Raw genomic sequence first — 12,837 nt, 5'->3', positions numbered from 1 at the left:
AGTCAAGTGAGTAATCAGATTTGAGTTTTTGTAAATCATTGTTGTTTATGTTTGAATGTCTGAAGAAACCTACAAGGAGAGTTTTTGTAAATCATTATTGTTTTGTGACAACTTTTAAGATTTGAAGTACATTGTGAACTAAATTTGTTTGTATGTATACTTGAATATTCATTTTTTAGGAATTTTGATAGTTCTGTTGAGAACAAGTGGTTATGGAATATTAGGAGTGTGTTTCTTTGAAGAGGTTCAAGGTAAATTTTTTGTTTTGTTGTGGTAGCATCATTATGCAGCCGAAAATTTTCCATCGTCTTCGTGGCTCATATCTAGGTAACCAAGCTTCTCTTCTTCAAGATCTTGGAAAAGAAGATTCTCTCATTTATTCAACTAGTTTTCTTGTTTTGCAGGTGCAACAAAGGAGTAAAGATTTGGTATCGCGACCTTTTTATGCTTTTTCTTGGGAAACTCTAGATCCAACACATTCACTACAATAATTGTACCTTGAATGTAACATTTATGCACATTCCAAATAAACACGATTAGTTGAATATGAATTCTAATCACATTTTCACTTTCAATCATTTGTCTTAAACCTTTTTTGTTTGTGATCCTTTGAATAACAGTGGTCAGGCAAAGATGCCTATAACCAGACACTACTGAAGCTGGGGGGTCTATTCAAGAAGAATTATGAAGGAATCCATACTTACTAAGTGGAGAGGGATAGTAAACTGGCTGAGGAAATTGTTGCAGCTGGTCCAATTTTGTAATAAAATGGTAAATGAAGCTCTTCAAGAATTTGGATGATATCATGAAATGACTGTCGTTGGGTGGATTTTACAAATGTATGTGTGAAAGTTTCAAAGTTGAGATTTTTTTGTTCATAAACAGGATATCAATCTTTCTTTTATGTGTAAAGATTTTTTTCCCATTAGGCATTGATTCTTATTGCTCGTAAGTACTGCTCAACTTATGATGGTTAGTGTTTGGAATGGAAGTTTTACCCTACAACCCAGATGTTAAAGTGTCACATAGACACTTGGATATATGGTTTGTCGGTGTGACAAGTTTATAGTTTTGTGATAACTTTGTGATTATGAAAGTTTTTTTTTTTCTTTTATCAACTTAAGAATTAAACATGACATGTTTTAAGCCTCAGTCATTTTAGTAATGTAAACAAGTCAGAGCATTGTTTAATTTGAAAGGTTGGATAAAAGACAAGGTATGAGTTCCTACCCCATGTTTATATTATGTAACATTTATAGTTGTGCAACTTTCAATGATGAGGTAGTTAAGATAAATATGATATATTACTTATTTGTAAGTTTTGAGGCTATATTATTTGTTTTAGCTTCTTTCTTAGACACTTGGATGTATAGTTTGTGGGTATGACATGTTTATAGTTTCGTGGTGACTTTGTGATTCTGAAAGCTTGTTTGCTTGTTTCTGCTTGTTTGATCCATTGGTCAATCTTATTTAATTCTGATATAAACTTTGGAATTCTTTTTTGTTGTGCATTGGATTTTGACCATTATGACTTTGTACTGATTGTGTGTGTATTTTGCATATTTGGTAAGAAAAAATTGATGAAATGCAACATGATATTATTAAGATTGGGAACTTATACAAGAAGGTAAGACAACTATCATCAGGATCCGGAGATCAAATCTTATTATCATGGAATGAGTTACTGAAGATGATATCTCTAAGTCCAATTTTCTAATTCTTTGAGTTAAGACACAGTTTTTGAATTTTGTTTTGCTAGACGTGCTTTTAGCTGTTGTCAGATTTATGAGTATTGATGTGGTCTGCCCTAGACTTGTTTCACTTTTCATATCTAATATTTATTTCTATATTTTCATATGAGGATGTACTTAAGTCTTTTTTTTTTCAACAGGGGTTTGGTCATTTGCCTAATTGTGAGGGTTCAATTATGCTCGTTGTTCTGCAATTTGTTTGAATCTAATTATTGTTGTTTGACCTTTATCACCGTTTTTGGCAGGTTTGTTAGCCTCTTGGTTAATGTGGAGAACTAATTTACAGAACAAAATGATGTTAGACTTCGGAATGTTCCAACAACCACTTATAAGGTGATGGTGTCCTTTGTAAATGTGGAGACCCACTCTACAGAACAAGATGTCGTCCATAAGTTGTAAAAAATATTTTTGAGGTAGTTTACTCTTACGAGTTTGCCAGCCTTCTACATTTCTTGTTTTTAAGCAATCCCACACAAATATGGAGCAAAAGCTAATGAATGGGTGAATTGCAGGCTTCCCCAAGCATTTAATATGTCTGTGAAGATATGCAGGCTTCCCCAAGCAAAAACTAATCTTTGCAGCCTAGTGAATTATATATTAAGTTTGTGAAGATGCGCAATATTGAAGAATAGATAACATATTTTTCTGATGTGCGACATTCTTTAATATGTTTTTGTAAGTTCTTATTATATATTGTTTGCCCATTTTTCTCTGCTTGCAGGAAGTCATGTTTTTTATTTGGATCAAATCTGTGGTGGATGGTGGAGAGAACATAACGAAGGAGCAATTGAAAGACTATTTAGAAAACACTATATAATGACAACAAGTTTGTTTACACTTTTGTTTTGTTTTTTTTTGTTTTTGTTTTTTTTTTTTTTTGGGGGGGGGGGGGGGGGGGGGGGGGGGGGAGGAGAGGAGGGGAGATTTTTACAAATTTTAGTTTGTATTTTATAGTTTAAAAATAAGTTTTCACTCTTATTTGGTTCAAAATTTTAATTTTGCTATGTAATGCTTATAAGTTTTGGTAATTTGTTGATTAGCTTGGTTTTAGAGTTAAATTATCATCTCCAATTCCTCTTTTGTAACTTATTATTGTGGATTTGTAAAAGCAATTAAGAATTTATTTTGTGTATGTACAGGTTGATTACCTTGGTTTTAGGGACAGGTGGTTTTTAACTTTGTGACCGACATTAAAAATGGATTGGACAATAATTATATCAAATACACGAACAATAATTCTAGACAATAATTGAACAAAAGGGACATGGTATTTATAAAAAACAGACAATAATTGAAAAAAATAGACAATAATTATGAGTTTTAATCTCGAAGACATTTTTGAAAAGTATAATCTAAAGATGATTATTTACGTAAAAATCTCAAAATAATATACCATATGCAAAAGTAAATGGGAGATGTTGAAAAATTTTCAACTTTGAGCTCTTTTTTTTTTTTTTTTGTCTTATTAAAACATGAAGCATAAAAAATGTTATAAAATTCTTTTCTAAAATTAAGGTATTAAAATATATAATTATAAACAAAATTTTAAAAAATAATAGAAAAATTTAAACATAGATTAAAATAACTTACACCCCATAATTATAAATGAAATTAAAATAATATACATTTTAAACACATACTATTATCATTAGATTATTTTAGTCTGCACCCTAAATGCGTTAGTAACAACTCCTTAAAGTCTAGTCAATAAAAAAAATTAAAAATATATATATTTTTAAACCTCGACACTAATGCATAGTGCCCCTAACCAATTCAGTTGGGTCAAAAATCCAAATTGGCCATAAACAAAAATTTATGACGGACACTGAGTATTTTCAATTGAATTTCTTCTATCTTCCTATAACTAGGGGGAAATCTTTCTTCTACTTTCCTTTTCAGCTTTCACCAAGTAATCTTACATGACTATAATAACAACATTCAAACTAGTTTTATATTTGTGCTGCCCAATTCTTAATTAATTAGTTTTTTTAATACAAATTTATTTATTCTTTCTAAATAATTCTACACGGAATATGCAATATTAAACTATATTTGGATAGAGTTGAATTTCTTAATATAAAGAACGAATGAAAGGTTACTCATTAATAGTTTTTCTTTTTTCAAAAAATAAAATCTCACATCTTTAACATCAATGCATATTTACACCAACAAATAAATATACTTCAACCAAAAGCTTCAAACGAGCCTGTAGCAAGATAAAAAGTCAGAAATTCGAATCTTCACTCATCAATCATCTTATTTTATTACAACATATGAAGTCCATAATTTTGTATTCAATTTACGTTGATATTATACTTTGTAAAATAACATTACATATAAAAACTAAAGTGTTTTGATATTGTTCCACTCTCCTTCATCCTCTCCTTCCCCAAAGTCAAAATTTTGAACCGTTCAGCCTCAAGAAAATTAGTTGAAATTTATTAATATTTAAAGTGAACCATGAGATTTTCAATGAGCTATATATACCTATCTGCTGGGGATTAAACCTTTAATTATATACTTAAGGAAAATAAGATATAATTAGTAAGGGGATGGGTGGAAGAAAGGATTGGGTTTGGTTTGTATTTGTGTTGGTTGTGGTGAATTTGGATGAAGCCAATGCCATAAGGTGTAGGGATATTATTGAAATAGGTGTTGTTACTGATCAAAGCTCGAGGATTGGAAGGCAACAAAAGATAGCCATTGAGATGGCTCTTCAAACCTTCCATTTTTCAACCTCCTTTCCAAAATTGAAGCTATTTCATAAAGATTCAAATGGCAACTCGGCTAGAGCTATGACTTCTGGTAATTTAACTCATCTTCTTCTCTCATATGTAAACCCCTATAAGAACCTTACAGATGGTGAACCCAACAAGGCTTTTCTTTTTTGTGTTTTAACCCAATGAACAACCCTTTCTTCACTTTTGTAATCCATTTTCATAGTTTACCTCATATTTTTTGGAACTAAAACTTTATTTCACAACCATAATAGTTATTATAGTAAGTAGATTATAATAGTTTGTATAGGTTATAATAATCTGTGTTTGAGATGCAAAATATTTTAGCCTGGATATGAAATAGTAAACACTGTAATATGGAGGGAAAGAAAGAATGAGTTAGCAAATAGTAAACAGTGTAACAAAAGAGAATTTGAAATAATAATATTATAGTTAATGGTATGTTATAATAATTGTAAGACAAACTATTATAATTGGAGTCCTAAATATAGAGTGAGTCACAATAGTCAACTCCACCCACTTGAAGTTGGGACCTAAAGAACTTCTTTTTTGTTTTTTTTGCTAATTATTTTTACTGTAAATTTATTTATTTTTTCTATTTTCTAAACGTGTTTTCAAAATTCAATCTAAATTATGAACAATGAAATTTGTTATAAAGTAATTATGAGAAAACTATGCACTACTTTTAAAATTTAATGTCATCTACTTTCTATCGATATTTATTAAAAACCAAGTTAAGTTATGAAAAAATAATGTTTTAAAAATTCTACCTTTAGAATTTGGTTTAAGATTCAACCATTTTACTTAGAATAAAGAATGAAAGTCATCGTAGAAAATTGAGGAGAAAAAGAAACACAAATTTAAAAAACCAATACTCAAAATCCAAATGATAGTCAAAGGGCTAAATAACTTTTCAACTAAGCCTTAAAAAAAAAAAAAAATTAAAAAACCCAAGATTTCACTTAAAGGATCAAGCCATGGATCCACTGAGATATGAAGAAATTGATGCACTTGCACACTCTTTAATTTCTTATGTTTTTTCAACACTGAATATTTGTATTAGATATATCCCACCTATTTCCAAATTTCTTTAAATTTTGTTCAAGGAGGGTTTTGCAATCTTCCGTTTAGTAATCATTTGATTTTTTATTTTTAGTTTTTGAAAATTAAGTCTATAAATATCTTTTACCACTTCTAAATTTCTTGTTTTGTTATATGTTTTATACCTATATTTTCAAAAACCAAACCAAAATTTAAAAATTAAAAAAGTCATTTTTAAAAATTTATTTCTATTTTTAAAATTTGATTAAGAATTTAACTCTACAACTTAAAAAAAATGTAAACTATTAAAGAAAATGAAAAATAATAGAAAATTTTTAAAAATAAAAAGGGAAATAGTTACTGAACACAACCTTATTAATTGAAGTTCAAATGCCGCAGTCTGATTAAGATTATTATTTTATTAAAAATGACTTTAACACTTGAATATTTGGTAATTACATATATATATGTGTGTGTCATAACACACAATGACACGAGGTGATACATAAATCGCTATCATCTCTCCGAAAGTTTGATTTTAACACAGATTTTTGAAGTTTGACTTAAATTAAATTTGAACTTTTAAAGTCGTTTGGTAATTTTTTTTTTAAAATTATACTTATTTTGTCACAAATTTTTATTAGTGATTTTCATAAAGCAAAGGTTTGAATTTTTAGGTAATTGTAAAAAATAAAAACAAACTTCTGAATATTATTTTTTTTATTTTCAAAATATGGCTTTAATTTGAAAATTTTAGAAACTAACTAATAAAAATAGTGCTTATTAGTTTGATTTAATTAAAAATAAAAAATTAGTTGCCAAAAACAAAGTTAAGTTTTTAATTATAACTCCGACGTGACATTAGCTTGCTTAAAAAGCTTGTCTATGCTAATTTATTACAACTAAACATTAAAATAAAGTTTTTTTTACAACAAAATGTTGAATAAAAAAACAAATCCAAGAAACATAATCATCAGCGTGCTCGTCATCTTCTTATCTTTCTAATGGATTTTTTTTTAAATAAAAAATAATCTGGTTTTTTTAATAAAAAAAAAAGCAAAAAATATGTTGATTTACAATCATTTTTAAAAAAATAATAATAAAGTAATGTTTGATTATTAATTTAATATATTTATATTATGTCAACATCAAAATTAATAATAAAAAAATGTTTAGAAGTCAATGCTACATTAGTCAAGAGTTAACTACAAGAACTTATAGAAACCCAAAAAAGGAAAAAAGAAATCAACTCATGGTGTCTCAAGTGTGTTTGAATATCAATCATACACATATGTTGTATATATGTACTTGATTACATAATTTTATTCTTCCAATTTTATCTCTTATTTATATCCATGTATTTTTAATTTTCAATTTTATATATAACATAACTTGTCTCATAGACCAATTAGTTAGTAAAAGTTTCAAATATATCAAGGATATATTAAATTGTAATAATCTAAGACTATAATAGTCAATTTATTGTCCCAAACGCCCCACCAAGATTTAATATATACAAAAATTGAAAGCTGCAAGATTTTATTACACTTTTCCTGACTAAATAGACACATCAAAATGAACATATATAACTCTCAACTAATATATATCATATATTGTCACCTTCAAAAAAAAAAGAAATGGAGGTTGGATTCCCTCTTCCAAGACGGTGTAATATTCTGAAATTAGAATTAGAATTTAACTACTTGATGTCATTGATATCAATTTTTTTTCCATCACAGCCCTGGATCTGATTAGCAACAACAAAGTGAGCACAATTCTTGGAGCATTTACATTACAAGAAATGCAAATAATGTCTGAAATTAACACAAACTTTATTGATATTCCCATCATATCCCTCCCAATTGCTGCTTCTATTCCTCCTCCGCTTCTGTTCCCACCGCCATACTTTTTTCAAATGGCTCACAACATCACATTTCATATGCAATGCATAGCCGCCCTTGTTGGTCATTTTCAATGGCATAAAGTTGTTGTCATCTACGAGAACAAAAACGACATGTCGTTCAATATGGAGGCTTTGACTCTCCTCTCCAAAGAACTTGGAGTTTTCCATGCAGAGATTGAGCAAATATCATCCTTCTCTTCCTCATATACAGAAGATATGATTGAAGAAAAGCTCAAACATCTTATGGGCCATGAGAGAAACAGGGTGTTCGTTATGGTGCAATTTTCCATTGAATTGGCCAAACTCCTTTTTCACAAAGCAAATAAATTGAAGATGATGGAAAATGGATTTGTTTGGATTGTTGGAGATGAGATATCAAGTCATCTTGATTCTTTGGATTCATCTATTTTTAATGACATGCAAGGTGTCATTGGTTTTAGAACTTATTTTGACAATAACAAAGATTCTTTCAAGAAATTCAAAAGCAAATTCCTTAGAAAGTATGTTTTGGAATATCATGATCATCAAGAGGAGGATATCAAAAATTGGGAGCCCACCATCTTTGCCCTTCGAGCTTATGATGCAGCATGGGCAGTGGCCCTTGCCATGCATAAATTGGAAGCAAATTTTACCAACAAACAGTTATTGAAGGAAATTTTAGGGAGTGAATTTGAAGGGGTTAGTGGAAAAATAGGATTCAAGAATGGTGGTTTAATGGAACCACCAACTTTTGAAATCATTTATGTGGTGGGTAAGAGTTATAAAGAGATGGGATTTTGGAGCGAGAAGGTTGGATTTTTCAAGAATTTGATCGAAAATGAAGAAATGAGCAGTATTATTATTGATGAAAGAAGAAGTAGAAATCATAATAATAATGGTGTTTTGGAATTTCCAAGGGTTGTTCTGTGGGAAGGGAATACAGAAACAGGATTAATTAAAAGACGGATTAATGTTGATAATTATAATTCTGGGGTGATTGGAAGGACATTAAGAATTGGTGTTCCAGCCAACAATACATTCCGAGAATTTGTGAGAGTTTCTTATGACCACATAAATGGAATGTACATTTCTGGATTTTCGATTACTGTTTTTGAAGCTGTCGCAAAAAACTTGCCTTATCCATTGTCGTATCAGTTGGTCCCCTTCAATGGCTCTTATGACGGATTGGTAGAACAAGTCTACGAAAAGGTAAATTTTAAAAAAATAACAATAAATAAATAAAAGAGTATATCCTCCACTATATCCATCTTCATCTTCATGCAATTTGCTCAATTATCGAACCACAGTTTAAAATATTTTAAAAAATTTTCTACTGTGTAATTTGAGTGAGTTGCAATACCATCACTAAATCTCTGATGTGACTTCCTTTTTTAGTCTATATCAGTATTTTCTTAAAGAGTAATATTTATGTTAGACCTAAGTCCATGCTCCCAATTCTTCTACCTACAAAAAAAAATATAATTTTTAGTAATTTTTTAAAAATAAAATTGATATTTCCACGTGACAATATTTAATTGGGAGGTATTAACCTTGTTGAGATGTCTTAGTGCATCCCTTCATCCTCACTCCCTTATTATTTTATTCAAAACTGCTGCACTCAAGTTTTTTCTTTTCTAAATGGAAAAGGGAAAAAACTAAATAAACATCAATCCAAACTGCACATCAATCAACATCTGCCATATGATAAATTTAGTCATTGCCCATTTTTAAAAGGGAAATACTTATATATATTAACAATTTGTGAGGTGAGAAATCAAATCTCAAACTTCAAAGTTGATGATACAAGTTTTATGTTAAGATAACTTTATATATTCAGTGTATAAACAAAAAGAAATGATGTATTTATATGAATATGCTTTTTTTTCATTAGGGTTTGGATGGTGCGGTAGGAGATATCGGAATATTTGCAGACCGATTTCAATATGTTGATTTCACAGAGCCATATTTGGTGTCTGGGCTTCTTATGATAGTGAAAGAGGAGACAAAGAATTGGAAAGAAATATGGGTATTCATGAAAACATTTACAACGACGATGTGGATAATTTTGCCAGTCTCCCATTTGTTCATAATCTCTGTTGTCTGGCTTGTTAAAGAAGAAAGTGAGGAGTTATCAGGATTCGGGGAAATGCTATGGTTTGCAATAACCGTCATCTTTTATGCACAAAGTAAGAATTGATCACCCATTTGATAACCTATTAGTTTTACATCCGGTAGTTTTTAAAAATAAAATGACTATCAAATGGGAGTGGTTAACAAATTTTTATGAACATGTGCAGGAAAAGAAGTGAAAGGTTTTCTAGCTCGATTGGTGTTAGGGACTTGGTTGTTCGTAATTCTTGTGGTAACTTCAAGTTTTACTGCAAGTCTTACATCTATGATGACAGTTTCAAGATTTGCTCCATCAGTTGTTGACATTGAAACATTAAGGCAAACAAACGCAACTGTGGGCTGCAACTATCATTCTTTCATCATGAGATATTTGAATGATGTCTTGAATATTTCTAATGCTAATATTATGACCCTTGTTGGCATTGATGACTATCCAAAGGCCTTTGACAATGGAGAAATTCAAGCAGCTTTCTTCATAACTCCTCATGCTAAGGTCTTTCTTGCTAAGTATTGCAAAGGCTACACCACAGCAGCTACTTTCGATCTTGGTGGCATTGGTTTCGTAAGTTCAATTAATACTCTACTTTACAATCTTATTAGTACTATCATGAACTGTACCTATTTTTTCCTTTTTAAGTTTCTTTCTGATGTGCGTTGAAAAATATGGGTACAGCTTAAGATATATCGAAGCAATGCACTTCCTAACAAAAGAAAAGGGTTGTTATATGGTGTAGGCTTTTCCAAAAGGGTCAACTCTAGCGGTGGACGTATCGACATCGATCATTGAACTGATAGAGAGAAGGAAGATGCCACAATTAGAAACAACGTTGTTGTCCACCTTCAATTGTTCTTTAGGGAGCCAAGTTGATGGGTCGTCGAGTTTAGGGCCTTGGCCTTTCGCAGGTTTATTCATCGTTTCAGGAAGTATTGCTACTGTAGTATTGATATATATTGCTCTTAAACGGCTTAAAAATTGGTGGCGCCGTGGACGTGCACAAGTCAAACCCATGAACAATGGCAATGGCCATACACAACCAAATATTGTAATTCAATTGCCAAACCTAGCCAACTTATAACAACTCTAAACACTACATCATTTTCGCATATTGTTTCTAATTACTCCACATATTTTTGTTTTTTTCCTAAAAAAAAAAAAAAAAACTTAGATGCGCTATCTTTGTGCATCATACCAAATTACAATTTGTCACGTAACAAATTCTTCTTACTTCTTTTTTAAAAAAATATTTTAATATTTTTTTTAATGTATGTGATAAAATTGTGATGCACAAAAATGAGTGCATCTTAAGATGCACTTGAATATTACTCTTATTTTTTAAACAATCCTAATTTAGCATTTAAACCTTCTCTCCTTGCACTCTTTTCCATCATAATTTTTTTTTTCTTTTTACTTAGGGAAGAAAATTAATAATTATTGCTAAAGGTTATCCTAGGTAAGGTCCAAACCGACGAGACCAAGCCAAAAGGGAAACTAAGAGGTGGCTTGGGAAAATGTGAGTACCAAAAGGAAGAAATTAGTACCTCATGTTTTGGACCGACTAGTTGAACTAGTGAATATATACCAATCCAAAAGTAATCAAGTTGTTCTCGATTTGACACCTTGCAATCCCAAGTTCCATAAACTATTTTGACATCACCGGAGTTACAAGTAATCATAGGTGAATGTTAGGAGAATGACATTATAAATAGTTTCATTCAACGAGTCCAAAGAAGAAGAGCAAGTAATCTTCTAAGAAGATACATAACCTTACTTTTGCGTGCTTAGCTAAACTATACATTTCTTATACCAAGTCAATGGATAATCACTTGAGAGCCCCACGGTGAAGACGAACGCATCACGCATGCGAATATCCCACACCAACAATAATGAATTCTAAATCTAACCGGCCAAGGAATAACCAATTTCAGGTCAGCGTTACATTTTGTAGGATATTCCATTGGATATCTCCTTTGACGCAACTCCCTGGTTCCTTCTCCAGTTTGTAGCAATTGAAGCTTATAGGTCTACAGAATCCATACAAATAGGAATGTTAAATTTTAAATTTAAGATGTGAAATTTACATAAATTCTGAATTTTAAACGTATCATTTATTTATTTATTTTGTTCCTTTCAACTTTTCTTAAGTTCAACAACTAAGGAGAGACTTTTATACCTCCAAACTAAAGAGTTAGTAAAGTAATGGTTTGGCTTGTTAAGTTATGTCCATATCGACAACATAGTTGGTATTAATAAGAGACATGTATTGAAAGGATTTCTTTTTGGATAATAAATGTGTAGTAAAAAAGTCAAACTTCATATTTTAAGGTTGATAGTACAAGTTAGTGTTAGTTGAACTAGGATCATATTAACATATTAAAAGAATCTTGAAACGATATTCTGATTTTGTATAAAACTTTAGACCAAGCTTAATTTAGGTCCTAAACTACTACCTCAAAAAATATATATCTTAAATTGAAACAAAATATATACATTAATATAATAATCTTTTTGTTTAGGTACCCCTCCTAATCCTTCTTTTAGGTGTGTCTCCTGATAACTTCTACCCATTAGTTTCTTGCTAAAAAACCAATAATCTTGATGTCCAAACATACACTAATAGATAACATTAAAGCAATAAAATAAAGAAAAATTGTAGTGGGTGTTACTTTTAGTATAAATAACCAATTATATAGCATTTCCTAAAACTAATTACGGATTTAGAAGATTTTGAGAGTATACGATTGATATTTTATTTTTATTTCTAAAATGCCCTTCATTTTAAATGGAAAAAAATATATATTTGGTGTGGTTTGAGGAAGATATCACTCACGTCGTCTTCTTCAATCTCCCATGAGATTCTCTCTCCTTTTTCCTCACGTTGATCAATTTGTAAGAGGAATGAAATTGTCGTTCATGTTATCACTTCGTACAATCAATTTTTTGTTGGGGTTAATATCCTAAATCTTGTAGGGTCCTATAATTTGTAAACTTTATATAAACAAATTTTTATGTGATTAATAAAATATATGATATTTTATTCACTCTGTCTATAAAATATATGATATTTTAATTGTATTAACCACAAACCAATAAACTAACATCCAAGGTTATCTGGATAAGGCTGGGTACCTTGTCCTAGAGACACTACGAGTATGACCCACTTTGTAGGTGTTACAATTGTTGTAAAGTACTACAAATGATTTAATTCTGATAATCATGTATTAGACATGTGAGCACAGATATTCTATACAAAGGAATTTGTATAAGACCGGACCACAAAATGTTTAGTCTCATTAT

General features: G+C 30.2%; 1 protein-coding gene across 1 annotated transcript; it reads left to right on the top strand.

The window, feature by feature from the left end:
• The first annotated feature begins 4,283 nt into the window (after positions 1-4,283).
• On the top strand, positions 4,284-10,646 carry LOC120076056 (glutamate receptor 2.1-like). The gene is made up of 5 exons (XM_039029837.2): positions 4,284-4,556; positions 7,270-8,621; positions 9,304-9,598; positions 9,710-10,104; positions 10,277-10,646. The coding sequence occupies exons 1-5, from the start codon at positions 4,304-4,306 to the stop codon at positions 10,616-10,618; spliced, it is 2,637 nt and encodes an 878-aa protein (XP_038885765.1). The 5' UTR covers positions 4,284-4,303; the 3' UTR covers positions 10,619-10,646.
• The last annotated feature ends 2,191 nt before the right edge of the window (positions 10,647-12,837 follow it).

The sequence above is a fragment of the Benincasa hispida genome, chromosome 4, assembly GCF_027475165.1.
Source record: "Benincasa hispida cultivar pf3 chromosome 4, pf3_genome.v1.1, whole genome shotgun sequence".
NCBI lineage: Eukaryota > Viridiplantae > Streptophyta > Magnoliopsida > Cucurbitales > Cucurbitaceae > Benincasa > Benincasa hispida.
Note: the sequence above shows the minus strand (reverse complement) of the source record. Positions and strands in the feature narration are given on the sequence as shown.